This window comes from Protopterus annectens, chromosome 15.part0 (genome assembly GCF_019279795.1).
Source record: "Protopterus annectens isolate FY-2018-M chromosome 15.part0, PAN1.0, whole genome shotgun sequence".
Taxonomy (NCBI): domain Eukaryota; kingdom Metazoa; phylum Chordata; order Ceratodontiformes; family Protopteridae; genus Protopterus; species Protopterus annectens.
The window spans coordinates 443,195,803-443,223,798 of NC_056749.1; the positions used below are offsets into that span (position 1 = coordinate 443,195,803).

The 27,996-nt window shown below is 34.4% G+C and overlaps 1 protein-coding gene across 1 annotated transcript in view; it reads left to right on the top strand.

The window, feature by feature from the left end:
• Nucleotides 1–27,996, top strand: part of LOC122790118 (tumor necrosis factor ligand superfamily member 13B-like) — a 169,901-nt gene that overhangs the window by 125,022 nt on the left and 16,883 nt on the right. Inside the window, exon 5 of the mRNA XM_044057692.1 lies at nucleotides 21,146–21,296. Coding sequence (XP_043913627.1) covers nucleotides 21,146–21,296 — 151 coding nt within the window. The remainder of the gene's footprint in view (nucleotides 1–21,145; nucleotides 21,297–27,996) is intronic.

The window sequence follows — 27,996 nt, forward strand, 5'->3', positions numbered from 1 at the left end:
TGTCAGCTTTGCAGAGACAACTGTGTCAAACCAATTTCCAACTAACACATGCCCCAACTGTTTACTGTAGCATGCTGTATGCAGCTTACACATTTCTCACAAAAACTAATGAGATGAAACCAAACTATAAGGGAATGCTATCTATATATTCAAGAACTTCAAGTCTTCAGGCTTTCCCAACATATTTGATATTCCCAAATTGGAACTTAATCAGTTATTCTCTTGAAATTAAAGTCTTATAGTGCTACTGCACCCACCTTGACAATATGTATGGCTCCAGGATCAAACGTGGAGTCTATAACAACAAGGTGCTTTCGGATGCACCTGAAATATGAAACTGTGTAGGCCAGCACTGCATGTTTCTTTCTACTAGCTGTTCATCTTTGGGAGCCCTCTATTACAAGTTTCCCTCCTCAGGAACAAGAAACTGGAGTACTCCACCATTAACCATTTCTCTGCACTGCACCCTACTTTCCAACCTTTTGAACCTGCATAAACTAGTCTAAGCAATAATGTTTTAGTCTCTCAAAATGTTTAGTCCAGGAATGTGTTATGATGGATTTTCAGAAAACATTTTAGCAGGTACTCTTTCAGCTACATTACCAAGCACTCTGTCATGGCCTCTTTTCACAGTCTTCTTTATTTGTTGTTCAAAAAGCTTAATCGTTCTCTATATACTGGCAATTTCAGCCTCTATGCCACATGGAGACAAGAATATTAAATTAAACAAGTTTTAAAATATGCTTAGTTTACTCTGCTTTCAACAACCTTTAATCTCAACATGTTATCTGAAATCAAATTCTTTCCTCCTTTAAGAAGGCTGCCAATATTATTCATCTTCCTATAATCTGTGCTTCTTATTGGAAAGTCTGTACAATTTGGAAGTTCTGCTTCCTGAGAAAACAAGAATTCTTGCTATGCTTTTCAAAAGAGTTCAGTAATACTTCAATCTATTTAGAAACAAGAAGACTACAAGGTAGCTGGAATCATCTAAAGGATCATTTTTATCCATGACCAGAAATACAGTAATACAGTAGGGCCATACATGGCACTTTATAAAGGCTGACAATCATGAGTGAAGCAACTGAAAAAAAAACAAAAAAAAAGATTACTGATGCATTTTTATTGGCAAAAGCTTTTTTATGTAGAAGCATAAAGAAAAAAACAAACTTACACAAGCTACTACACTTCATGTTTTTGTGGTTTGCAAAGACTTCAGCCACAGTTTCCCTACAAAAGAAATGCTCCAGTATGGTTTTCACTCCTGAGGGAAACAGTCACTGGTGGAAGGGTTCCAGAACAAGAAGATGTGTTCCACAACAATGTAACCACTACTTTTATAACAGCTGTTACCTCGGCAAGCCTATATACAGGCTACGTCACATTGTGCGCAGTGCCTAAGCAGGTGGAACTACTACTACTGTGTCGAATGGATGTAATGAAGGAGGAGACAAATTCCCCCAGAACAGATGCGCTACATTGCAAGAAGAATGGATGGGGGATGGACTTTCCAGCCCTATGCTACTGATGTGGTAAAATTTAGAATTGTTAAACTTTTTACTGCAATGAGTCAGCTGTCCCGACCTGGGATGAATTTGTAGGGATAAAAGAAAACTTGCAGCTGAGTTTTCATGTATGTGAGGGTGGGGTGTTCCTTTAATGTCTGTTGCTTTAATTCTTAATTGAGGTCTAATCAAGATTTGTCATGTGATTTTATTTCTTGTATTTAAATATGGTGTTTTATTTAATATTTTATGCCTGAAGAAGCTTTGAATGAAAGTTTTCACTTGCGTAACAAAATAGTTTTAAGTTTACTGTTCTGTTTCTGGGAGATTTTTTTATTTTATTTTGTTTGTTGTGCAATCTCACTGGATTTATCTTCCAATTGTATCTTATTGTTGTTTAGTCATTTGAAATACATGACTGTGGCAATTTGAACCTCTGCTTTCATCTTAGTCTAACACCGGAGGGATGCATAGCCAGTCTTTTTTACAGGGTTAGGGAGGCAGGTAGTTCTCACATTGGACCTGTGAATCCAGATAACTGGCTTGTTAGTTTATTGTGAGTTACTGGTTTGTCATCTTTGAACATTAAGCCTTGGATACAACTTATGTCTTCCTTAAAAGAAAAAAATAAGATTGATTTTTTTTTATTACTCATGTTTTTTATGTCACCATTGGATTAAAAGGTTGGGGAAATGCCCTAAAATACATTCCAGAACATCTATAATCCTCATTGCTTATTTGAGTTATTTCTTAAATGATTATGACTGTGTTTACTTGGTCAGGAAAGGTGTGTTGAAAGGCTGCCAGGAAAACTAAAGCTGAACAGCAACACAGTTTCTTTCCTTAATCATAATTTTTATTCAAGCCATCATTGGATGAAAAGATTGTGTAAAAAGAAAAAATATATATAAAATGCACTTCAGAGCATATAGGAAGTTATGGCATCTTGAAAAAGTGGAAGAGTAAAGCAAAATGTGAGAAAAGGAATAAAAAAGCAATAGGGAGCCTAAGATGGGGAGAAAACAGGGGAAGACTAGAGGGCGTGTGTGTGTATGTGTATGTGGTTTGTTTCTGTGTTGGGGGGGTGGTAGAATCAGTAGGCGCTCCATGTCCAGACCTGTACATAGTTACTGCAATGTATCATTGTTGCAATTAAATGCCAGTAACTGTAAATATCCCTTTGTGAGACGGGCCAACGTAGTATAGTACATAAGCCTGTTGTAATGTAAGAGAACTGAAGCTACAGGTAGGCTGTGCTTTCTACTCCTAAAAAGGTTGCAGCATGAACTAAAAGGTTGCTTAGTAGGGGTGGCAATGACAGGGTAATATGTAGACTGGAAGTGCCTATGGGGGGCCCCCAACTTGACATCTGGTGGGGGCCACCAAAATGCTAACCTCATCCCTGACTATCACAATTAGAGGCTTTCCAGCCTTTCTGCTATCTGAAGCAGAGAAACACAGAAAAAATAATACATGACTGCGATTGTTTTAAAGATTTCAGTCTGAATACAAAACTGTGAGCAATAATCAGCACACAATACAATTTCTGATAAATTAATTGTACCAATCTATCCTGTGTCACAGGACCTGCAACTCTGACCATTCAAATGTATTATGAAACTACCTTTTAATCAATGAGGAGATTTGAAACACATTTCCACTACACTAGAAACACTGGTTTACAACTGCATCGTACCAAGAACTGTTAACCTGGCAGAAACAGTCTTGAGTACATGGAATATGAATGGCTGCATCTTCCCTCCTACCGGCGTATCACAATCTGCTGCTATTTTATGAAATGGGCAACATAGGTGTGCTTTTTTGGGGGTGGAGGTACAAACTTCATAGGGTGACCACATTAGATTTAACCATTCCATTATGTGTGCTGTACAGAATACTCATTATAATAACTCTAGTCAACTTATGGCGAAGGTGAGGAAATTTGAAAGAGACATTCCCCCTCAGAGGTTACTGCACATCTTGGTACTAAAAGCCATTTAGCGGTTTTGTATTTTTTCATCTATGGTGTGTGTGTGTGTGTGTGTGTGTGTGTGTGTGTGTGTGTGTGTGTGTGTGTGTGTGTGTGTGTGTGTGTGTGTGTGTGTGTGTGTGTGTGTGTGTGTGTGTGTGTGTGTGTGTGTGTGTGTGTGTGTGTGTGTGTGTGTGTGTGTGTGTGCGTGTGTGTGTGTGTGTAAATAGAATGCAACCAATGTTTCAATGTACTGTCCACTCTTCCACTCCTAAGATTGTTCTAAGAATTGTGACTTGTTAGAATTGCAGGGTGGAACTGCCAAAATGAATTGCATTGCACAAGTTCCAATGTGCATGTTATATCATGTGCTGTTTTTATTCCATTATTAATAAGGATTGGCACTCTCTTAACCCCTCAATTCTGCCATCTTTTGAAAGAGAATAAGGATGTGAAAGCCCCCTTTTCTGTTACTATACTTGCAATAGTACATGACAAAGTTTTTTCTGAAAGAAACACAGTTGCGCTTCCTATTTCTTTTTGTACAATTCTGACTGAAGGGCACTAGGAAGACTACATTCCTGAAGTGCATTCTTTTAGTACTGAAAATTTATTTAAAGTCTGCACCACAGTTTTTTCTTGTGACCACTATTCCATTTATCTTTTACATATCTTAACATGCACCTTAAACATATTTCAATAAAATATGCTTATTTGACATCTTTACCTGTTTAGAAAAAGGATGCAGAGCAAGATATTAATTGCTTTTACGATGCAAGTTATCTTTTCCCTTTGAAAGTGGCATATCTTGTAACTCGCAACATTTATAAGTTGTTGTTGGGGGTGGTGGGGTTAGGTACAGGAAAACATTGCGAGAATGAAAAAAATAACGAGGATCTGCTGTGACTCCATGTGTAATCTTATTTCTTGCTTCTAGCCCATGACAGTGGATCCGGGATGCCTCCAGGTAATGCTTGCACTGCTACAACAAGCCATCAAACAGAAATACATGTGGTTCTAACAAAGGAAACCAAATAAGTAACAAAAAAGTAGCACCAATAAGGAAAAGGATGGGGCCATATAATGTTTTTGGCCAGCTGGCACTTCATTTTTAAGACTATATCATTTTTATTTCCACTATAATACTCTATCAAATAATCTAGACATCAAACACTTATTTCCCAAAACTGTAGGCTGCCAATTTCATGTATTATTACCTAGCTATCTGTAAGTAGTTTTCTGGCAGCTTCATTTTTTTGTTATTTCCCAAAGTTCTAGTCTCTGTCCTTCATTTGTAACATTGCTGTAAGTGAACACCTGACCTGATCTATATTTTAGAACACTGACAGATCCTGTGTTAACTTCATAATCTGTTTGTTGATCTGCAGAGTAAATCCACAGAAGTTACAGACACTTCCTTATGGGAAATCTATCTGCATGCTAGAGCTTTTTTTACTATGCTCTATGTTTTTAGTTTTGAGTACAAGATAGATTTATATGAAACAAAACCCAATTAAATGTATGATAGCTGTGAATCCCCAAAATCAGTTGCTTACTAGCCCATAGCTCTTATTTGTACTGTCTTTTGACTATCATGAAACCTGTGGTAGTGGGAGAGCTGGGAATACAAATTGTAATCAACAGGATGAATTTATTATGACTGTCATGGGAATGTGTCTATATCACTTCATCAAAGTGACACTTCAATGAATGCCATTTAATCAGAAATGCTGTTCATTAAATTCAGCTCATGTGGGAGACTGTGCCCCCACACCCCCACTAATTATATATACCAACTCTGAGATCACACTACAGTGGGCAAAGGGCAAATTTTCCGATCCTCACTGATCTCAGTATGAAAAGTTCGACAAATGGCATGGTCAATGCAAGTGCACTAAAAATGCCATTCGCTGAACTGATAGGGATTCCATGGGAATATAGGAGTAATACTAGACAAGCAATCATAAGGACCATAAGATATTTAAAGATGCTTAACCAAGTACACCTTTAAGCCAACATACTTAAAAGTTCAGGCCTCTATTTTCAAGCACTTAATACTGCTCACCCCCAAGACATTTAGCTTTAATAATAATTGGCTATGTAGTTGCTGTCATTTTAAGGAGAAGCAGTATATATTGACCTGGCATGACACGTTTCACCAAGGATACCTCCCATACCAGGGCTTCTGCATACTGGCTAAAAGCTTTGCTGCCCCCATACTGCCTTTTTTAGGCAAAGTCCTCCTATTTCGGCAAATCAAATTCAAACTTAAATTTGGAAAACATCATGGTGGCACCACTTAGTACCAGGATTCTTAACAGAAAGATGCCTGAATTGAGGCCCTCATGCAACACAAACACATTAATTTTTTGTAGATATTGAAACATGTTTTTTTGTGGAATTATAGCACTCCCTCTATACCAAGGTTTAGCTCCTTTCACACCCCCAGACCCATGGTAATTGCAGGGTAGTATTTGCATTTGTAAGAAATATCATTACCTCAACTAAATTGCCTATGCTCCTAACCTGAAGCTCTTGGAGATCCCAATCACCATTGACAAATTCAACTATTTTTCACTGATAGCTGTAGAGCTCCATCAATGTCCCCCAAAAGATCATGGAAATTACCTCAACACCATTGAAGGGTTAAATATCTAACTAGATAACATTTTGCTCGGGGACTTCAATTATCCAAGCATTAATTGGCACACTTACATCTTTAAAAATGGATATGCTCAGCATTTGCTATATTTTGTTAATACCAATGTGGTAGAGCAAATTGTAAAACTACTCACTAGAGGCTCTAATATCTTTGACCTGGTCTTAAAATCCTAGCCCCCCACCTATGCCATATCTCACATCTCCTCATTATTGGTTAAATTTGTCCAAAAGTCAGCCACCTTCTCTGTTAGGCCTAGTGGTATCACCCCTACCACCAAATGAGATGATCTTTGGGTACTTCACCAGGGTAAGCTTACATTATCTTGTAGGCTTCTAAAACTCTCCCAACAGTCCCCTGTAAATGGGGCTGACTAAGAGGGCTACCACATTTACCATCACCTAAACAGCTGCACAGAAAAGTCAGTACCCTTTCACCCTAAATACTATAAACCTCTGGTTGAACTCCCGTATTAATAAGCTACATAACAGAGGATTGAAATTAAAGAACAGTTGTAAGAAATCCCCAAACGCTTATCTCAGGACCACACTGAAACACTCCAGCAATGGACTTAAGGCTACCATTAGAAAACAGACTACAAGCTTAAAATTCGACATTTACCAAAGAAAACTAAAAATCTTTCTACACTTATGCCAGGAAATTAAGGAATATATTGCAATAATATTACATATTTCAATCCCAAGTAGCCAATATATTAGCAGACACATTTAGTACTAACTTTAACCCACCCACTAAACAACATTCTTGCCTCCAGTATCCTTAAAAATAAGTTTCCTCCTGAAATCAACTTGTTACAAGTCTTAGAATCCTTGTAAAAGGCTCAAAAATATGCTTCCATCGGACAAACATGCCAGACAGCATTATCTTCAGTGCCAAGAATGCATTATCTGAGCCACTACTTAAACTCTAATCAACCTCATCCTATCCTGGGTTTTTGCCTGATGCCCAGAGAACAGACACTGTGACTCCCCCCCTATACAATTGCATCCCCTCTACAGATCTAGGTAACTACAGGCTCATTAGCCTCATGAGTCATATATGCAAAGCCATGGAAAGTGTCATAGTAGAATTAATTTACTGCAGACATAGGCAACCTAACTGATCTGGACCCCAAATAGGTTTGGTTTTGTGAAAGGCAGGTCCTGTGTCCTGAACCTAGTAAGTTTCTTTAAAAAGGTTGAAAAGGCTGTGGACAGTGGTCATTTAGTGCACTGAGTATCTTTTGGCCAAGGTTTTTGATATTATCCTCCACACTGTTATTATCAAAAAAAGCCAACTTAATGAAAACTCTTGTATTATTTACAGTATTGCAAAATGGCTATCCAATAGATCTCCATTTGCCAAAGTTGCTGGCACCATCTCTGATCATAAAATTATACTAGTGGGGCACTGCAGGGAAAAGTGTTTAGCCCTCTTATGTTTTGTACTTATTTTGCAGACAACCATTCAATATCCCAGAAGTTTGGTTGTCTAGGTTTTTGATAACTGGAGTCCAGGCATTGTTATCCACTTACCCACTTATACTAAATAGCCCCATCAAGAACTGGAATATGCACATACCTAGTACACTAAAGACAATCACAAGCTACTTGTTAAAAAGAGCAGCACAGAGTGTGACCAAGATGGTGAACAGTTAACAGCACTGGTCTTTTGCTATGCTTTTTTTCCACTATTCTGACATGATTTTTTATCAAAAATTCAACGAATACTCTTTTACAACTGAAAGTTTTGTAATTAAATACTTTTACAAAAGTATTTATCAAGAAAGATCAAGCTTATGATTTTTCTTCATTTTCCTGTTAGAAGAATATTAAGAATTTTACTTAGAATGAGTAATTCATAGGTTCATAGATTAGTACTAGGCTACTTGCCCTTGTGGGCCATTTTAAGCCTAGCCAAGTACCCCATGTGAGAATCAAACCCTGCACTTTGTGTCTGCAAGGTAAATACCTTAACCATTCTGCCATCCTCCCACCCCATTCCAAGTCTAGTCCCCAGGAAAATACAATGAAGAAAGACTTGCAATCTATTCTCAGCAGCATTCAGGATCTCTTCTTGAAAATGGATAAATTGGAGAACAAAATTGATAATATAAAAGATGACTGTAAAAGACAGATGGACTTACTGAATCAAGTTATTGAATAGCAGTTCTTACAGATCTTAGGGATAGAAGAAGCAGTTAATGACATAGATGGAAGAATTAATTACATAGATGGAAGAATGACTGAAAATGAAAACTATATAGAATTTATTCTTAAACAAAACACTTTACTTTTGGGAAAAAATAGAGGATTTTGAGAATAGATCCAGAAGAAATAATATATGGATTTATGGCATTCTGGAAAAAGAAGAAGGTGACAACATGATTCAGTTTTTAAATAACTGGTTGCCAAAGACTCTAAACTTACCTGAAGCTTTATATTTTGGTATACAGAGAGCTAGCAGATCTTTTTCAAACTCTTCATTAAAGAATAATCTACCATCTCCAAGGTCAATAATTGTAAGATTTCTTGCCAGTCAGGATAAAGACTTGATCATGAGGACTGCTTAGGTATACTTTCATATAAAAATAAAAGAGAATACTATTAGATTTGATGATGATTACTCTTCCTCAGTAATAAAAAAAAGGTCTGTATTCCTTTCACAAAAAGTTTAAAGAAACTGAACATCAAAGCTCAACTTAGTTTTCCTGCTAGAATAAAGATCTTTTTACCAGAAGGACAGAAAAGTTTTAATACCTTAGAAGATGCCCTGGAATTTATACAGAAGAATACACTTTTAGACACACCTGAAGAAATGGAATGGAATTTGTCCACTTTTAAGAGACATGCCACCAAACATGGATGGGCAGTGAAAGAAAAAATAGCAAAAACTTAGAGAAAGGTGACTGTTTTGATATTTAATCCTGTTATTTGATTTATTTTCCTACATTTATAAATGATCCATTTAATATCTCCATTTGAGTCTCATGCATCATAAAGTAAACAACTTTACTTCTATTAGCGTATTTAATTTTAGGGTTAATAGATTTAGATATAAACAAACATTTTTTATAGCTTTTAAACAGAGATAGTTTAATATGCTATACAACTAGGGACCAAATACAAAACAATCAAAAAAATGACAAGGCTGGAAGGGAACAACACCAAGATGCCAGTAAAAAAAAACTTTATTCGAACAAATGAATAGCCCTCTCCTCTGTTTGCAAGAGTGTAATGTATTCTATATGGGGAAAACCCAGAGATGTTTTAGGGAACATATATATAAGCATATGCCTGATATTAGAAACAAAAAAAAGAGTGTAATGCCTTATATAAGCATATCTTCGGTTTTCCAACATATGGTTTCACATTTTCTGGTTTGGATATTGTTTATAAAGATATTCGAGGGGGACCACAGGAAGATTTAATAGAGGCTTATTAATTAAGATGGCAGATTAGACTTAATTCTTTCTTCCCACCTGGCCTTAAGGAAAATGTTTCCATAGCTAGTATTTTGAGTTTAAGGTCCTATATTGTATGAAATGGTTTTAACTGCATTTTATTAAAGTTAAAAAGTAGTATTATGTATTATATTTTTCTATTTTTATTTTTATTTTATTATTTAATTTTTGTGATATGTGTACAGGTTTTAGGGTGACAAAATTGTTTTTTAAACATAAATGTATTTGATGGAATTGTGTAATTACATTGGTTTTATTGAGACATGTGACTTGGGAGAGGGCTATTTAAATGGGTTGTAATTAATGTTATTTGAATCTGATAAAGGCCTGGATATATACGGATGAAAGTGTTTAATCAAGTTCAAATAAAGGTTTTTTACTGGCATCTTGGTGTTGTTCCCTTCCAGCCTTGTTTTTTTTTTCAGTTTAATATGCTATCTTATATTCATTGTTAATATTCTATAATATTATTTGATTTTAAGTAATAATTATTTCCTATACATTGAGTTTTGGGACACTAATAAGATATTAAAGTTTTTTTATTGTAGGAAGGCTGATAATAAGGGGTATTGTCCCTAAAGCCATTAAACTGCTGTCTCAGCTAGGTTTTATAGTTATTTTTTTATTTCACTGATTTCACTTTTTCTTTAATATGTTTATTAAATGCTATTAATTAGGTATTTATTAGTGATGGTTTTGTGTTTTGTCATGGGATACATAGCAGTCATGTAGAGTTGTTATTAATCTGCTTAACATCTTAAAACTTTATTTGTCTTTTTTTAAATTTCTTCTTGCTTGACTTAGTTGCAAGCTTCTGCATTTAAATGCTTGCCTAAAGAAAAGGCTATTTTCCCACTTGAACCTTTACACAGTTTTTTTTCTGGCTTAATATCTGGTTGTGAGCTTATTTTAAATAAAATGAAAGCTTGATCACATTTTTAAGCTCCTTTCATCTGCAGAAGGTGGTTATGACATTTGACATGCGATCGAACCAGAAGCAAAGATACTAGAACTTTGAAAGAAGCAACAAAGATAGCCTTCTATTAGTAAAACTTGTGGATTAAGGAATCAAATGCCTTATTAGTTTATATAGGAGTATTGCTTTAATATCCAGACAACATATGTGCAACATTGGATGTTTTAAAAGTGGTCTCACTTTTTAAATTTTTTTTTAAGTAATAGTTTCTTGTATAAACATCCACTTAAATTTATATATATATATATATATATATATATATATATATATATATATATATATATATATATGTAAGCTTTGTAAATAAAGTCAGTATGAAATATAAGTGATGTATTTTAAACGTTTTATACTATTCATTTAAAATAATTGTTATAACTTTGTTGATAACTTAGTTGAAGGATGCTATATTATGGTAGTGTAAAGTTGAGTCGAGCCTTGATTCTATAATTTATGAAATTATATGGTATATTTGTTTACCTTTAATAGATATTTAGTTGTAAATAGAGTGTTTTACTAGAGCAATGATGTTGTTAAGTGTAAGATATGATTCCTTTTAGTAATGAATGTACTATGATAAGAAAATAAGTATGATGCTATATTACTAGTTTGAATTTTTTACATCTAAATGAGTTAATTAATTTTTAATATACTATTCTGATATAAAAATATTCAGATAGATGAATAATATTATTATTATATGGAATATGGAACTTTGAATTATATATGGTCTAATTGTATATAAATTAGTTATAAAGATGAAAGTTTTAACTAGGTAATGTATTTTATTATAATTATTTGAATTGCCATAGTTTTTTATATGGTGTATTTGCTTTATTGTTTTAGTAACTAAGAATTTGACAGAGGAATGAGTTGTTGAATGTTAATAGAAATCATTATAAAGAAAATACATACTGCATTATTAATACGTATGCACTTAAGTTAATTTATAGTATGTATGAAAAAAAAATTGTTGTTAAGAAAATTATCTGGTGCACTTATATAGAGTGATGTATTATAAATTATTTAATTATGATATTATACATGTGGCATCAAATTCTGTTTTTTATGTTTATGTTTAGATAATAAGCAAACAGAAATGGAAAGTTAACAGGACTTTGGTTATAATTATAGTTAGTTACTTATATACTGCATTTATATATATATATATATATATATATATATATATATATATATATATATATATATATATATATATATATATATATATATATATATATATAATATTATATAATTATATATTATGCATGTTATAAATGCAGTTATATATTGCTGGGAGTGCTCTTTTAGTCTTTATGTTGAAAGATGTTATAACTTTACTGTTAAGAAGTAGATGCAATAGATTGCTTATAGATAGTTTAATGAGGTTGTTAGTAGTTTGTATGATTTTTTTCATCACCTAGGAATATTTTATTCCATAATAGGGTGTATAATCATTAATATTTTAGTATAATTAATATTTGTATCAGTGCCAATACTTTGCTCCATATATTAACTTTTTACATATTAAAATTTAATGTTTTCTTTATAAGCTTATAGATGTCATATTACAAATGCATATCTTTAAATATTAATGGTTTGGTTTAAGTAATCCTTTAAAAAGGAGTAGTTTGTTAAAATACATACTGTTTGGCATGTTATGCCTGGCTGTAGTTGAAATAAATAAGAAGAATTATACTTTTAACTCTTATTGGATACCAGGGATTAGAGCTAAAGTCTTTGAAAAATATCTAGATATAATAACGTATATATAATAGCTGGACATTTTAATTGTATTTTATCCAATAAAGATGCATCTAATGAAAGGAATCCTAAACTTTATTCAGTTGCTAAGCATTTCATTTTTTTTTTTGTTAATTCAATGAATTTAAGAGATATTTATGAACTGAGATTATCAAATTCTATTAATTATACTCACTTCTCTTATATATATGTTACCAAAAGTAATATTGACAAAGTTTTTGTTGCCAGTAACTTTTTTTAATGTTGAAGGTGCATTAATAGTTTCTCATCCTTTAACCAACCATAATGCAAATTCTTTTAATCTTATATTAAAAATTTAAGAATTTAATGCATTGTAATAGACTCCAGTATATATTGCTAAAAGCAAAGGTTTTAGTGAGTGTATTTTAAATGAGATAAATAATTTTTTGGAATTCAATAAGATGTTTTGTGGGGCTCATTGAAAGCTTATTTGAATGGTAAAGTTACAAATTGGTATATTTGTAAAAGGAAAGAATGGGATAGAGAACTAAATATTTTACAGTCTAAAATAGATAATCTAAAATCATCTGAAACATCAAATAAGTCACTGAATTTAGATCTGAATTTTTTGAACTCAAAATGTGTTGAAATTCGAAATCACAAGGTATCCATTAATTTAGAAAAAACTAAAATTTCAATCTTATTTGATAAATCCTACAAGCTTGCATAGGTTAGCTGTTAGATCAAAGAAAATAAATAAATTAAATCATATTAAGAACATTTCATATACATCTGGTAATATTAATAAAATAGTGACAGACTTAAAAGACATACTGCACTGTTTTAGGAATCACTATGAACAGATAAATAATAAGAATAGTAGATTAAATAATAGTTTAGTAGAAACCTTTTTAAGAGAAAATATTCATTGCAAGTTAACTAACAAGCAAATTAATATAATTGATAATTTGTTATTTTTAAAGAAAATAAAAGATAAATTAAAAAACTAAAGATTACTAAAGCTTTGGGTTTAGATGGTATAATTCCAGAGTTTTACAAGTTATTACCTGATAATATAATGCATACTTTTATTAAAAGCTTTTGAAGAAATTGAATCTACTAACACTGTTACCCCTTCTTGGAGATTTTCACGTATTTCACCTATATTAAAACAAGATAAAGATCTGACACTATGTTCCTCATATCCTATTTCACTTTTAGATGTTGATTATAAGATGTTTATGTCTATATTAGTGAATAGAATGAGTTTTATTTTGGCAAGAATAATAAATGATGATCAAACTGGATTTATGTTAAATAGGCTAGTACAAGATAACATTATTAGACTTATTACTTTAATAGATTTGGCTAATAAAAATAAAACAAATAAAACATTTCAATTATTAGTCTAGATGATGATAAAGCCTTTGATTCAGTGAATTTGTCTTATTTATTTAAAGTTCTCAAAGAATATATTTTTTCAATGGAGTTTATAAATTTAATTACTAAGCTTTACAAAAATTCTTATTCATCAAAATATGTTCTTTTTTCCTAGCTCATTTAAAATGTAAATGATATGAAGCAAGGATGTTCGTTGTCACCTTTATTTGCCTTAGTTAAAGAACCCTTTGCAAACAATATGAGAGCAAATTAAAATATTAAAGGCTTTTCAACAGATGATAATTATGTCTCAAAAATTCAACTTTTTGCAGATGATATTTTACTCCCAGTTGGTGATATGGTAAAATCATTGATACATATAGTCGATTCCATGAAACATTTTGAAGAGATTTTGGCCTTTAATCATCATAAAACTAATACTTTGTTAATGAATAAGAAAACAAATAATTCAATTAAAAATACAGTAATTTTAAGTGGGATAATACACAAATTAAATATTGGTATTATAACAACATCAAATTGCAAGGATTTAATATTTGTAAATTTGAAAAATATTATTAATACAGCTACTCAATTAACTACTAATTTGAATAAATTATTTTACACTATAAAAATTGTCTTACTTTAAGATGGTAATTCTTCCTAAAATGTTTTTTTTATATTCAGTCACTAATTTTAATTCCTTCCAAAACATTCTTAAAGAAAATAAACAGTATGCTTCTTAAATTTCTTTTGCATATGAATAAACTAATTATATCTTTTGAATGGCAAACAAAAATTTGGGAAGATGGAGGTATAAGTTTTACAAATCTTGAAATATATTCTACTCCAGTCATCATTAAAATAGTAGCTCCATGGCTTAATTCATTGTATAAGTCCAAATGGAAGTCTATGCACAAACAAGATTTTACTTATTAATAACAATTATAACACAGAGACTCATACACAGATTATGTTTAATAAATTTTATTGGGTTTTAAAAGATTTAATAAAAATGGTGGTAATACATTTTTCCATATTCCTTATGCTAATTACATTTGATCTTCTTTTAAAAAGTTTATCTATTCTAACTGCATGCTTAAAAATCTTTTTTTTTTTTTTTTTTTGTATTTCCTATAGCATATATGAATAAATGCTTAGCAACACATACTTTTAATAAAATGTTAGATTTCAAAAATAGTAACATAATATTTTGGCATTAGTTCCTAAATGGTAATAAAATACATTTAGCAAATTATCCTCTTGGTAGATATAGTTTAGAAATGAAAAAATGGTTGTTTTTACAAATTTGCAGGGAATTTTTAAGTGATAAAACAAATATATTATACTGTTCATATATTAAATCAATACCTAAAATTTTAGGATTTTGATTAATATTTGCAGTAATTTAATAAGTAATAAATCATATTTATTTAAGATACATATAATTCTTAGAGCATATTTTGCATTTTCTGATTTGACATTTGGAATTATTGTACAATATTTAATAATGATTTTTTTTTCTGAAGAAAATTAAAAAACATGATATTAAAATCTGCACAGAAATCTACAGCTTCATTGTATTGTAGACTTTTTACTTGGGAATATTTTCAAAGAGCTTATATTACTCCACACAAAGTTGTTTTAATGTATAAATAAATAAATATAAATTGCTGGAGATGTGGTATAGTCTTAGATGCAGATTGGGTATATATGGTATTAGAATGCAAGGTAATATCTCCCTTTTGGACAGAGTTTAATAATTTTACTCAAGTGTTGTGGTTGGATAAATGTAGTATCTCTAATTCCTTGATTTTATTTAATGATCCAATCCCAAAAATTATACTTAAAATACAAGTGTCTCTTTTTCAGTCTATTTTAGCTATAGCTATGAAAGTAATTACAAAAAATTGGAAAAACAAATCTACCCCATTATTTATTGAATTTAGAAACTTAGCTAAAGGTGTTTGTAAGAATGAATTGTCAACTATAAAGACAAGAACTTAAAATGTCACACATCTTCATAAATCTTGGCTTAAACTTAGTGATTTAGTTGAAAAATATTGATGGTTTAATTGTCATATGATAACCTTATTATGGACTATTGTAAATATTTATAACTTTGTTTAGTTTTACTTTACTTTTTTGTTATTGTTAAAATTCTATTTTTTTTTAAAGAGTAGCGCAGCAGCATTCAACAAAACTGTTTTCCTACTGCATACATTATAAGTGGTACTTCTCCTCAGATGGCTTTGATCATAAGACTTATAGGTACTTATGTGTACATCTTTCCCTCCCTCATTTAATTTTCATATTTTCACCACAGTCAGGAAATCCATCTTTTTGGCCCAGTTAATTTCCAGGGGAATATCTTTAATATCCAAAGAAATGATCCTATCACTGTACTCATTACACATCATAATCCATCACTGAATACAATGCCCCTTTGGTATGTATACATTCAAGAATGTATACACCTTAAAAACACCCAACCACAAAAATTAAAATCATTCAGCAATCCCAATAGATTAACATGACTCACTTTATTCTCAATAGCCCACAAATTGCTGAGGTGATCAGTTTTTGGACATGAAAACCCCAACTGTATTTAACCTCCTATTTCTTTGCAAAACCAGTGACTCTACAAACTCCTGTACTAAGGACCTAAATGTATACCAACAAATAAAGATGGTTTATTAGACACATACATTTTTAATTCAGTGCATTTCCAGCCTATGGAATAAGTTACCACTAGAGATCAAACAAAGTACTATGCTGATTATATTTAAGCCTGGTTTTGATGACTGAGTGAGGAGACAAATATACATCAGGGTAAATTTGTTGATAAATATACAGAAGGGTAAATTTGTTGATTACATTTTATATTCCTCTCTCTCCCACTCCCACACAGGTTACCACTAGGTTATAGTCATCTTTGTCTGTTTTGTGGGGCCCTTAGGACCCTTGAGACATTGCAGAATATAGAACTGGACAAACACTTTACACCCACCCTGTTCTTGGACATTATGATGAGTGTGGCTTCTGTATAACTAACTATAGCATCATCTGAGACAAAACCATGTTTTTATTTGTTTGCTTGTTTGTTTTTGTTTGCTTGTTTAACTATTTGTTGACTGAGTAGGTGGTCCAGTCTGTAAATGTTACAAAAATGACTAGGAAAATGACACAGTGAAAAAAAAACACACTGACAGATTAATGAAAAAGTAATTGTACATTTTGAAAGTAAATGTTTGAAGTAGTTAAACAAAGTGAAAGGAAATAAATTGATACAGGAGTCAAAAACCTAAGGGATTTAACATTTGTAGTATCCAGTATATTTACAATTACACAACATGCAATATATGTAACTTCAATTGGCATCACAACATTCAGTTGAAAATTTTGTAAGCAGGCTCAAAGTAGGCTAGCTTTGCTGAATTGGACAATAATCCCTTAACCAGTGTCCCTAAAGAAAAACATATTTTCTTCGAGGTAGTCAGATAATGCCTCTTTGAAATCAAGTACTTAACTATTTTGACTTAACTTGAATGGAAATTTCTTTTATAAAGCAACCTAACTGGAAAAAGTGTGTTTTCTCATGACAGTTCCACTTACTGAGATGCTATCTTTTGTGTTTCTTAATGTGTATGCCTGTTCACCTTTTCCCTAAGAAAGGGTTTCCTTTTGGAGGGGGGAGCTATAACCTTGTTTTAATGGTCTTGAATATCAAGGTTCCTTGAAGATGGGTTGCTTTTTCTGTTATGTGGAACCACTGTGAGGACTGACTGTCATCAAGTAGCGGAAATATGATTTTTTTTTTCAGTAATCTGTAGTCTTTGTTTACTCTCGGCTGAATGCAAGGCTAGAAGGGGAAGTCTATCATACCTCTCAACTGTTCAGATTTTTACAGAATGCCCAGATTTTTACCTCATATTTTTGGTTTGTTTATCATGAAAGTTGTAGTTTTCTGGCATAGCATTAGTTTTAATGTCATTTATTAGTAGCATAGTATCTGAGGCCCATTGGCGTAGATTACAGAATAACTGCTGTAGCTGGTTTTGTAGTGTTGTTATGGATTTGTTTGCTTTTAAAAGGACAGTGTCATCTAGATAGAGAGTAAAATCCTGTGATGGGAAAATTGTCTGAGAGGTCATTAATGAACAAAGGGAAGAGCAGGAATGCTAACAGTGAGCCTTGTGGCACACCCACCTTTAAGAGACATGTTTATTAGAAAGGACATGAAATGTTCTGTTTTCCAGATAGCTCAAGAACCAACTAATATTTGAAAAAAAAAAGAACCAACTAATAGCACTTTGCCCAAACCTAAATTTTGATAGTTTTGAAAGCAATAAAAGTTTCAAATCTCCTGGTCATGTCTACACATATTACTTCTGCAATGAGCCTGTCATTCATGCTGTGTAATACTGCATAATTCACTGAGATTACTGCCTCAGTAATTATCCACATTTCTAAAACCATGTTGCTTTTGTTGAGTTATGTATCTGAGTAGTTGTTTCTGTTAAGGCAAGAAAGCTCATTTTCTCTTAATGCTACAGGTGTTGGTGAAGGGTATTTAAGGTCCTTGGCTTTAGAGCTACTATACTGCTTTTGGGATGGGTGGTGGTAGGTAATAAAGAAGTGATTAGTTGTGTAGTTCCTGGGTTGCTCAGCATGTTGTCTGATTTAAGAAGTATGTGTTTTGTTAAATTATGCATCAGCTTGGTGAGTTGAAGGTGTATGCTTGAAGTAGGTACTATCTTTATGATATACATGTAATGAGTTTAGCATAGTTATGGAGGTGGAATGATATTTGTATAGGTATAATGTAACTGCTTGATGAGATGAGAAATAAATTGGCAGAGAAAAGTGAAGAGAAGGCATGCACCCTGTGGATTAAGGTAATTAATCTAATGGTGGTAATAAGACATGTTGTGCAGAGTCCTGGACACAAGACATTATTTTTCACTGAAAAGAAAAAGATAATAGGCATAGTTAAATAGTGAAGGTCAAGTCTGATTGGTTCAGTGAGAGGTATATGGAGAAAGCTACTAGAGGATGGAAGTTTTATATCAAAGAAATTTAGCTGGAGCAAATGTGTGCATCTCTTGGAGTTATGTTAGGTGTAGGAACAGGAATTTTAGAAATGTAGACTTTATTAAGTTAAGGTGTTGGAGTTAATAGGTTAAGTAAAAATGGCAGGAGTTATTCGCTTAGGTACGGAATTGGAATATTTTAGAAATGCATAATTTAGTAAATTAAAGGTGCCAGGAGTATGCAATTTAATGGAAGCAATGAAGTAGGAATATAGGAGGGTAAAGATAGATAATAAAAGTATAAAATTATTAGGCTAAGAGGGGGGAAGTATGGGTCCAGTGTAATTATGTTACAACACAAGAAGTAGCTGGTAGAAGTAAGTGGAAGCATTTACTGGGTGGTGCTATCATCTGAGTTGCTGTGAAAGGGGTAGCTAGATAAGGACATACTTGAGGATAAATGATTAGATGTTAAAGGGAGTGGGGTGAAGGGCAGAGTGAAGTTGCATGTAACACAGTGGAGTGGAGCTCTTCCAAAAATCATTTAGAGTCTTTCAGTCAGCTCTGCAGGAGGCTATAGTTCGAGTCATCAGGGAAAGATGACTTGTGTGTGAGAAAAAGGAGAAGCCTCTAGACATTGGCTGACCTCCCTTGTTTGTGCTCTGAGTGCTCTTTGCCTTGTGCTTGTCTAATAAGCCCTATACCAGCAAAACCTGCATTCTTCCAGAATGGAGTAAAACAAATTCCAGTGGAGTGCAGGTAGTATATTACATGTACTGAGAAGGGATATGCATCCATTCTACACTTATTTAAAGTGCAAAGGTGGTTGGTGGAAGATTCAACTTCAGTTTTTGGTATAAGTATGGACTTAGTGTTCTGAGGGATCAGGACCTTTTTAGGGCATAGTGTTTTTTCCATTGCCATTGCCAGCTCCATGTGCTTCTGACACCTGCTGGAAAGATGAGAAATGCTGTTTGCAGGCAGACTTAGTGCCCTTATGAACTTAGTTTTGCCTTCCTGATAACTCCTGGGTAAGCTGTGTGGATTAGCAGAATGCGTGAGTACAGAAGGAGTTGATGTCACCTTGTGTGCTGGAAGATGGGATCTTACAGAGTATATTCAAGGAGGTTTTAGTATTTTTTTCTTTTCAGCCACAACATAAGATATGGCTTAGCATATCTGAACATTAGTGATTGATGTGATTTTGTGGAAGTTTGGTGCAAAAGATTTGCCTCCATGTTTCTTAAATATCTACATTTCTCACTAGTTGCATTATAAATAAACAGAAGCAGTGAACAGTCACTAAGCTGAAGACAGTTTCTACACTGCCTTGAGACACCTAATGTGATCAGACTGGACGTAGACAGGGTGAGACCAGACTGCTGAGCCATGTGGCCAGAGGACTGAGGGTAAAGGTTCATCACAGTTTTCAAGGGTTGATGGGAAACTGTTATAGTAGACCCTGATGACTTATGGAAGTGTTTTGATGCTATACTGTGAAATTAGTTTACATGTTAAGTAATCTAGCAGTACTTGTGAAAAGACAGAATTAGGGCTGCCAAGAGTGACAAATAACCATGATCTGACATTCCATAAATGTTGCAATTGTATGTCATAAGCTACTGAGCATGTCTTATTAGTCAGGGATATCTAGTCCTTTCTGTTTGCACCTAGTAAGGTCTGACATTGTAAATGATCTTTATTAAATATGCAGTGCTGATTCCTCTGTATATTCAGTACTTGGTCAACACTGCATAAAATATTGTCCTAAGCTGTGATGCAGAAAAGTTTTCTATAAACTGATTTCCAAAATTGCAAGAATGTAAGAATAACCACCAAAGTAGTGATGCAACATTAAGAGTACAACCAAATGTTAAAGAGCACTAAGACCAAAGTCTGTACAGATAAATGTAAACAATGACATGCTTTTATTTTGTTTTTCATCATTTCAGTTTACTTTACATTACATTAAAACGTATTTAGTGTGTAATGAGCCAATATGGTTCTGAGCATACCGTGACCACAGCATTATATGTTATTTTCTTAAGTCACTGCAAAGCAGGACCCATTTGAAAAAGAATGCCAGTGTTGGTCACAAAAACAAAACAACAAAAGCTTTTTGTATGCACTAAATGCAACTTGAGTATCCAGTCTCTATTTCCCTAGAATTCTTTGAAAGCAAGCTGTTACAGGTAGAGCTTCTTGAGCAAAAAGCAAAGTATGCAGTAATGTCATCTCTTTGGGTATTAAGAGTTGCTTAGGATATTTAAAAATGACATCATATAAAACATTCAAGAAATGAAATCTAAAATACTGTTTCTTTTCTGAATGAAATCAGCAGTAAATCCTTCTCTCTAAAACAGTTATTGTACATGTCAATAACATGATACTGATGAAAAATGTATATAAACAAATGTTCTTTTATCTTTCTTTTTAAGGTTTTGTACTTCAATCCTGATATGCCGATGGGGCATTTAATCCGGAGGATGAAATCTAATGTCGTAGGAAGTGATCCCAAGGTTACCATCTTGTTCAGCTGCATTCAGAATATGCCAGAGATGCACAGTAATAATTCTTGCTTTACTGCCGGTATGATAACAATTTGTTTATAGTACATGCTGATACTTTTTTTTCTTGCCTCTTCTTGGCATCCATACTTTGTGCCCATTGTCTAGCTATTAAGCAGACAGTAGTACTACTTAATTAAGTGAAAAAGGTAAAAGGCAGGTAAATGATTGTTTCATCCAGGTGGTAGGCTTGCTCCATTTGTAGTACATAGCCTTTGTGAGAGGGAATACCACTGGCTGATAAATTAAACTCTAACTTTTCCCCTCTCTCCCCTCCATCTGTCCCCCAACATGTACCTGAAATTGTCAAGCCTCCAGTTATCATACATAACCAATTCGTAAAAGTGCTATCAAAATCTAAAAATACTGCATCAGTAGGCCCTGACATTATCTCTGGATCGATCTTAAACAGCATAAAGCAAGATTTAGCCACCCCCTGACAACACTGTTCAATCTCAGCCTCCATACAGGTTTTGTACCAGGTGAATGGAGAACAGCTACAGTCGTTCCCCTGTATAAGGGAGGACTTTCCACAGATTCAGGCAATTCCAGACTCTTAAGCCTGACCAGCTGCATATGCAAAGTCATGGAAAGACTTTGGATTCATCAAGTGCAGGTCATACTTACTCAACCTGGTGGACTTTTTTTTGAAAAGGTCACCAAAGCAATCCCACACACAGGCATTATAGAAAAGGTAAACTAGGAATTAACCCCTAAGTCAACCACTGGATTCCAAATGGCTCACAGATAGAATGCAGGAAGTCAAAATGGGGGATGTTATCTTCACAAAAGACCAATCACCTGTGTGGTCTCCCACTGTTCTGTGCCTGGACCTCATCTGTTTGGTATCTACTTCTCTGAAGTAAAAGCCAACATCCAAGGGCTTTAGCTGGCTAAGGTTGCAGATGACTGCAAGCTAGAAGCAGTCACTGAATCCCCAAATGAATTGGTCATCCTTTAGGAAGATTTGTCCCAAATAAATAACTAGTGCCAAAATCAAGGACTGAAACTAAATGCCAAAAAAATGCATTATAGTATCATTTGGGAAGACATCTACCCCAGGGAATTAGCCTTAAGACAATATCCCCTTAAGAGTTGACATAATTGTTCAATATTTAGGAATTTATGTGGACAGTGATCTAATTGTCATGAAAAAGCCCTTCTATATTACTCAGCGTATAAACAAAGGGACTATGTCTAGATCTAGGGATGTCATTGCCTGCCTTTGTTCAGCCTTCATCAGGTCAGTCACTGAGTATAATGTCCCCTTTCGCATATATCTGTCCAGACACATGTAACAACTGGAACACCCACAGAGATACCTTACTGAAAGGATGCAAGTCCTAAACAACATGTCCTACATATACAGATTCAAAGCTCTGTTGCCATACTTGGTATCCTACAGACTGCAAAGGTGACCTGTGTCTGGCATACAAGACATCCTCTGGCATAATATTGATTGACCTACTACAAATTAGCAAGTCAAATGGCATCAGAAATGCTTAGTCTAGGCATCTAAACCTATTCTGCAGTATCAAAAGAATGGTTTGAAGGGACAGGTATATCTCACAGATGATACTGCTGCTCTGGAACAGACTCATGATCAACATAAAGAAAAGCTCATTCCTGTCTATATTCAAATGCAACTAGGATCTATGGATGAGTAATAAAAAAAATTACCCCAGGACTGCCACCTGTACTACTGACAGAGGCAGCTCTTAAATGGTTTATCCCACGCACAGGTCCCCTCAAATCGTCTATGGTATGATCCCAGTTATTTTCACTAATGGGCAATATACAGTTACTGACCATGGTATGGCTAAAGCCAATCTAACACCAAATAGGACAGTAATTTATAGACCAAAAGGGAAATTGTATGGTCTTAAAATGATGTGCAAAGACAGCTAACGTAGTATTTACCTTTGGACCCATGGAAGCCATTTGCTGCAATTTTCAGTGTTTAATTTCTTCTAACTTTTGAACATCTGTTTTGGTGCTCAGCTTCTCTTGTTCCTTTGTTTCTTTAATTCTGTTTGTATAAGGGCCTAGTATTTGCTTTTGTGGCTAACCTGCACTAAGATAACTGCTGTGGATACATTTTTAACCTAAAAGGGACTATTTCTTTTCTCATATCTCTACATCAGGAAAGCAAAAAGCAAATTACATTGCACTTGTTGTATTCTAATATTTCTGATGCTGGAACTGTTTTAAAACATTTTATTGTAAGTGCAACAACCGTGCCCTGGCCCAGCAATCAAGGAGCCTCAATCCTCACCACTAACACCAGGGAGGTCGTCTCATAGAAGAGGAAAGGATAACTAATACACACAGTAAAGTACAAGTTCCCTTAAGTGCACACAGATATCACAGACAGTCTGGGGCTGGCTGCTCCCTTGCTTACCAGGTCCCCAATAAGACTCCCCACTGGCACAGCTATAGAGTCCAGGTCTCAGCCTAACTGGGCAAGCTAAAACCTCCAGTATCCTCTCTGTCCAACCAGTGCTTCATGTCCTTGCCAAGTAGCTGACACAACACACACTTTGAGATAAGTATTTATACAACTTCACAGACACTCCTGGGAAAGGCTGACAAAGATTCTCCAACTGTGCCCCTTTACCCAGACTATACAGTAGTAATTACTGCCAGTTAATAATATCAGCTACTAAAAGACCCTTAAAAGGGTGTCCAATTATTACTGTGCAATATTAATATACAATGGTAGTATGAATAACAGTCAAGGCTTACTTTAGAGTGGCCTATTACAATAACATCAATAAATATGCAATGTACTCTAGAGCTTATCTCTACACAAATCAGCCACAGGTAGAAGGGTTTAAAAATATTTAATAATAAATAATTAAAACACAAGACAAAACTACTACACCACAGAGATATCTAAGAGTTCGGAGATCTCACAGAAACTTAAAATAATACAGTAGGACAGGTCTGATTTCAAAGAAAAATACCTAATTAATCTTTACTAGCTTTAACTATTCCTACAAGAAATCACAGTGCTAAGGCTTACATGTGAGCACAAGGCAGAGTATTGATAAGTTAGATGTCCAAAGTCAAAATGCTTTCCAGTCTCTTGTGAGAAACTGTATTTAAACATTACTAACAAACATGTCTCTAAGGCCCTCCCAAAATTACATCATTTTTGACACTTTTGTTTTCCCAGTATTCATATTGCATCATCTTAACACCTGGTCTGTGTTCTCAGGCCACAAACTGCATTATTTAGCAATCTAACACCTCCTCAGAAACTTATAACAATACAAGACATTTCACATATATATTCTAGCAGAAACCAGAACAATAAAACACATTCCACATCTAAATTCTGGTCATAAACTTTAGCCTTAAAACAATGGCATGAAATCTTCATCCAGCTGCACTGGAACCAACTTGTAAAACATTAAAAAGATTCATAAGATCTTTTCAAATTCAAAAGGCACATTTGAAATACTTGGCTTGGTTTTCCTTACAGCAGATGGCAATGTTGCAACAATCTTGAAGTTCACATTTTACAGTGTTTTCCTACACTTAAAACACAAGCCTGTATTTTACATTTATTTACAAATGTCAGAATTATATATCAAATTCTATTTGACTAGGCTGGCAGCCTTCGCCCATCTCTCCCCAATCGTCACAGTAAGTTCATTGTTTTGTTCTTTAACTAAAACAGCTTGTTCAGCCAGGTTCATAGGTGGTAGGCCTGCTACATTTGTAGTATATACTGTTTGAACGAGGGAAGTTATTTGCTACACCTTATAGTGTCTGATTTCTTCTGGCTTGTTCCAGATCTGTTTTTCTGATTTTCAGATTTCTCCATCTTCTTACCACGGCCCTGATGTGACATTAATGTCAGTCTCAGTGTTGCTGTTCTAATTTGACTAACAAATTCCCTCCCTATCCTCTTCCACTGTTGTTGTCAATAAGCACAAATGTATTAGCTGTGTAAGATGGATCTGCATTACAAACTCGAAAGATAAAAAGTGCGAATGCTCTTTTATTGAACAGTAAAACCAGAAAGCACTAAATACTGAACACAAGGAACACTGGGCCATTTTCGGGACTTTGCCATTCCTTCCATTGTGGTGCGAACTTGGCATTAGTATATTTAAGTAGTGGGTTGTGGGGGGCTCAGCCCACCACTTTATTTTGTGTTTGGATTTGTTTTTTTTTTTTTTGTGGAGCAGTGATTTTTTTCCCTGGGAAAAAAAATTGCTGTTCCGTGTGTTCGATATTTAGTGCTTTCGGGTTTTAATGTTCGATAAAAGAGTATTTGCTCTTTTTACCTTTCAACTTTGTAATATAGCAACAACAAAACCTAAATGATCCACCATGGCAGAGTAAGAGTAAAACCTTTAACAACCAGGATAAGCGCTTTTGGGTAACCCAACTCATTTTCAAATCCAAGTACAAAACATAATATAACACGTAACCTATTTAAAAAGCACACTCATTGAATAAAATTGCAAAACAGCACACACCTCCAGAAGGTTCACTAAATTAAATTTCCAAGGTCTATGCCCTCTGAGAATAGGCTTTAGTGGTAGAACACTATTAAGCCTTGACATTCTAACTACCTTCAGATCTGCAATCCAGTTGACTTCAATCTGTTCTGTTTTGAGGGAAATATCACCCCCCTTCTGGTCAAAGTACATTACTGGAAGACCATAAATTTAAAAGTATGTCTCAAATTTGTCTTAACATGCTGTGCCAGCGCATTATGTTCACCACCAGTCCTTATGTCTCTGCAATACTGTAAAACCCTGTCCTTCAACATTCTATTGGTTTTGGCAACATAAAATGAGTCACAATCCTGGCCCTTCACTAGATAAACCAAGTTCCTAGTAGTACAGTTGGCAAAACCTTTCAAACAATACACCCGTCTAGTGACCAGATTTTGAAATTTATTAGACCTGTCTATAAAGGCACAGCCTTTGCAATGCCCACACAGAAATGTTCTTATTTGTAGCACTCCCAAACCAAGCTGTCCAGAAGTGCATCCCACAGAGTCTTTACAAAGCAGTCTCTTTAGATTAGGTACATTCCTGAACCCATAAACATGTGTGGAGGCAGACTTCTGCAAGACCTTTGTTTGGTAGAGCTGGAGCTGGAAGTCCTATTTCTGAACTAGCCCCTTGGACTATAGGGCGGGTGGATCCTGTGATCAATAGAAGGAACCTGAGGCTGACTATTGGTTACAACAGTGATGTGAACAAAATTAAAAGGATTATACATGAGAAATGGAAGATTCTACAGTCAGATGACGGTATCAAAGAGATTGTAGATCTGGCCACTGTTTACGGGTTCAGGAACTACAGTGTACCCTACTGGAAAAGAATAGAAATGTATATAAACTACATACCTGTGGAAATGTATGTTTTAATAGTAGAAGCTGGAACATACAGAGATAACTTGCAAAACTTCAAGATAAAATTTGAAATTAAAAGTGCTTTACGATGTGCTACAAAAAGTAGTTTCAGTACAGCAAGCAGACACAATGTCTAGGGCTAGAAGTTTATTTCTATTGTCTTGGAGAAAAGTAATTACTATGCCAAAAATGTAAAAGTATTTAATTGTTTTACAACTTCCAGTTCTGGGCAAACATCTGAGGGATATGTATTTTTCACAGAGAAATGTTAAATTTTGCTAAGTTTCTGTTAGTCTGTGAACTGAAGGCAGGTGACAAAGAGTGATGTCATCTGAGCTAACCCAGCAGTAATGTTGATTATTAATTTAAGAACTCTCTCAGGGAAAGTGTGTGAATTTTGCTTCTTGTCTTGGATCTAGAAACATCCATTCAGCACTTCTCATCTGCATTTGGCTTGCTCTGTAAGTAAGTTATTTAGGGCATAGTATCATGTAGGCATAGATTGGAATATAGTAAAGATTAGTTTAGATGTTTTCTGTATTTATTTGAGACTGTCCTGCAATGTTGTTTTAAAATATTTTCTGTGATTCTGAACTCTGCAGTTACTGTGTTGTTTGCGTATTGTCTTGTTCTTTTATTATTTATTATGAAATATATTTAAACCTTTTAATTGTGGTTGGTTGACTTAGTAATATTTAAGCTCTTAGTGTACTTGCATATGTATTTGGTGACATGGTACATGCCACTCCTAAATAGCCCTGAAAGTCTTGATCACACTTACAATTTGGATAATAGTAACATCACACAGTAGAACTGGTCACCCTATGTAAGGGCCTTTATACTATCTCATAAATAGTGGCTGGTGGCAGCTGGTACTACCTTATAGTCTGAGTAGAAGGGGGCATAGCTAGTAAAGCTGTGCAAGCCTTTCCGAGGTGTGTGTTTGTAAATCAAATCCCAAAGTGTGTGTGTGTGTGTGTGTGTGTGTGTGTGTGTGTGTGTGTGTGTGTGTGTGCGTGTGTGTGTGTGTGTGTGTGTGTGTGTGTGTGTGTGTGTGTGTGTGTGTGTGTGTGTGTGTGTGTGTGTGTCAGCTACTCAGGTATGGACACAAAGCACTGGTTGAACAGAGAGGGTGCTGGAGGTCTTGCCTTGACCCCTCAGCTGAGATCTTAACCTTATAGCTGTGCCAGTGGGGAGTCTTATTGGGGATCTTGAGAAAGAGGGAGAAACCAGCCCCAGACTGACTGTAATCTTTGTGTGCTCTTAAGGGAAACTGTACTTTACTGTGTGCGTGTACTTGTAACCCCCCCCCCCCCAATGTGTATGTCCCTCACTGGCAGTG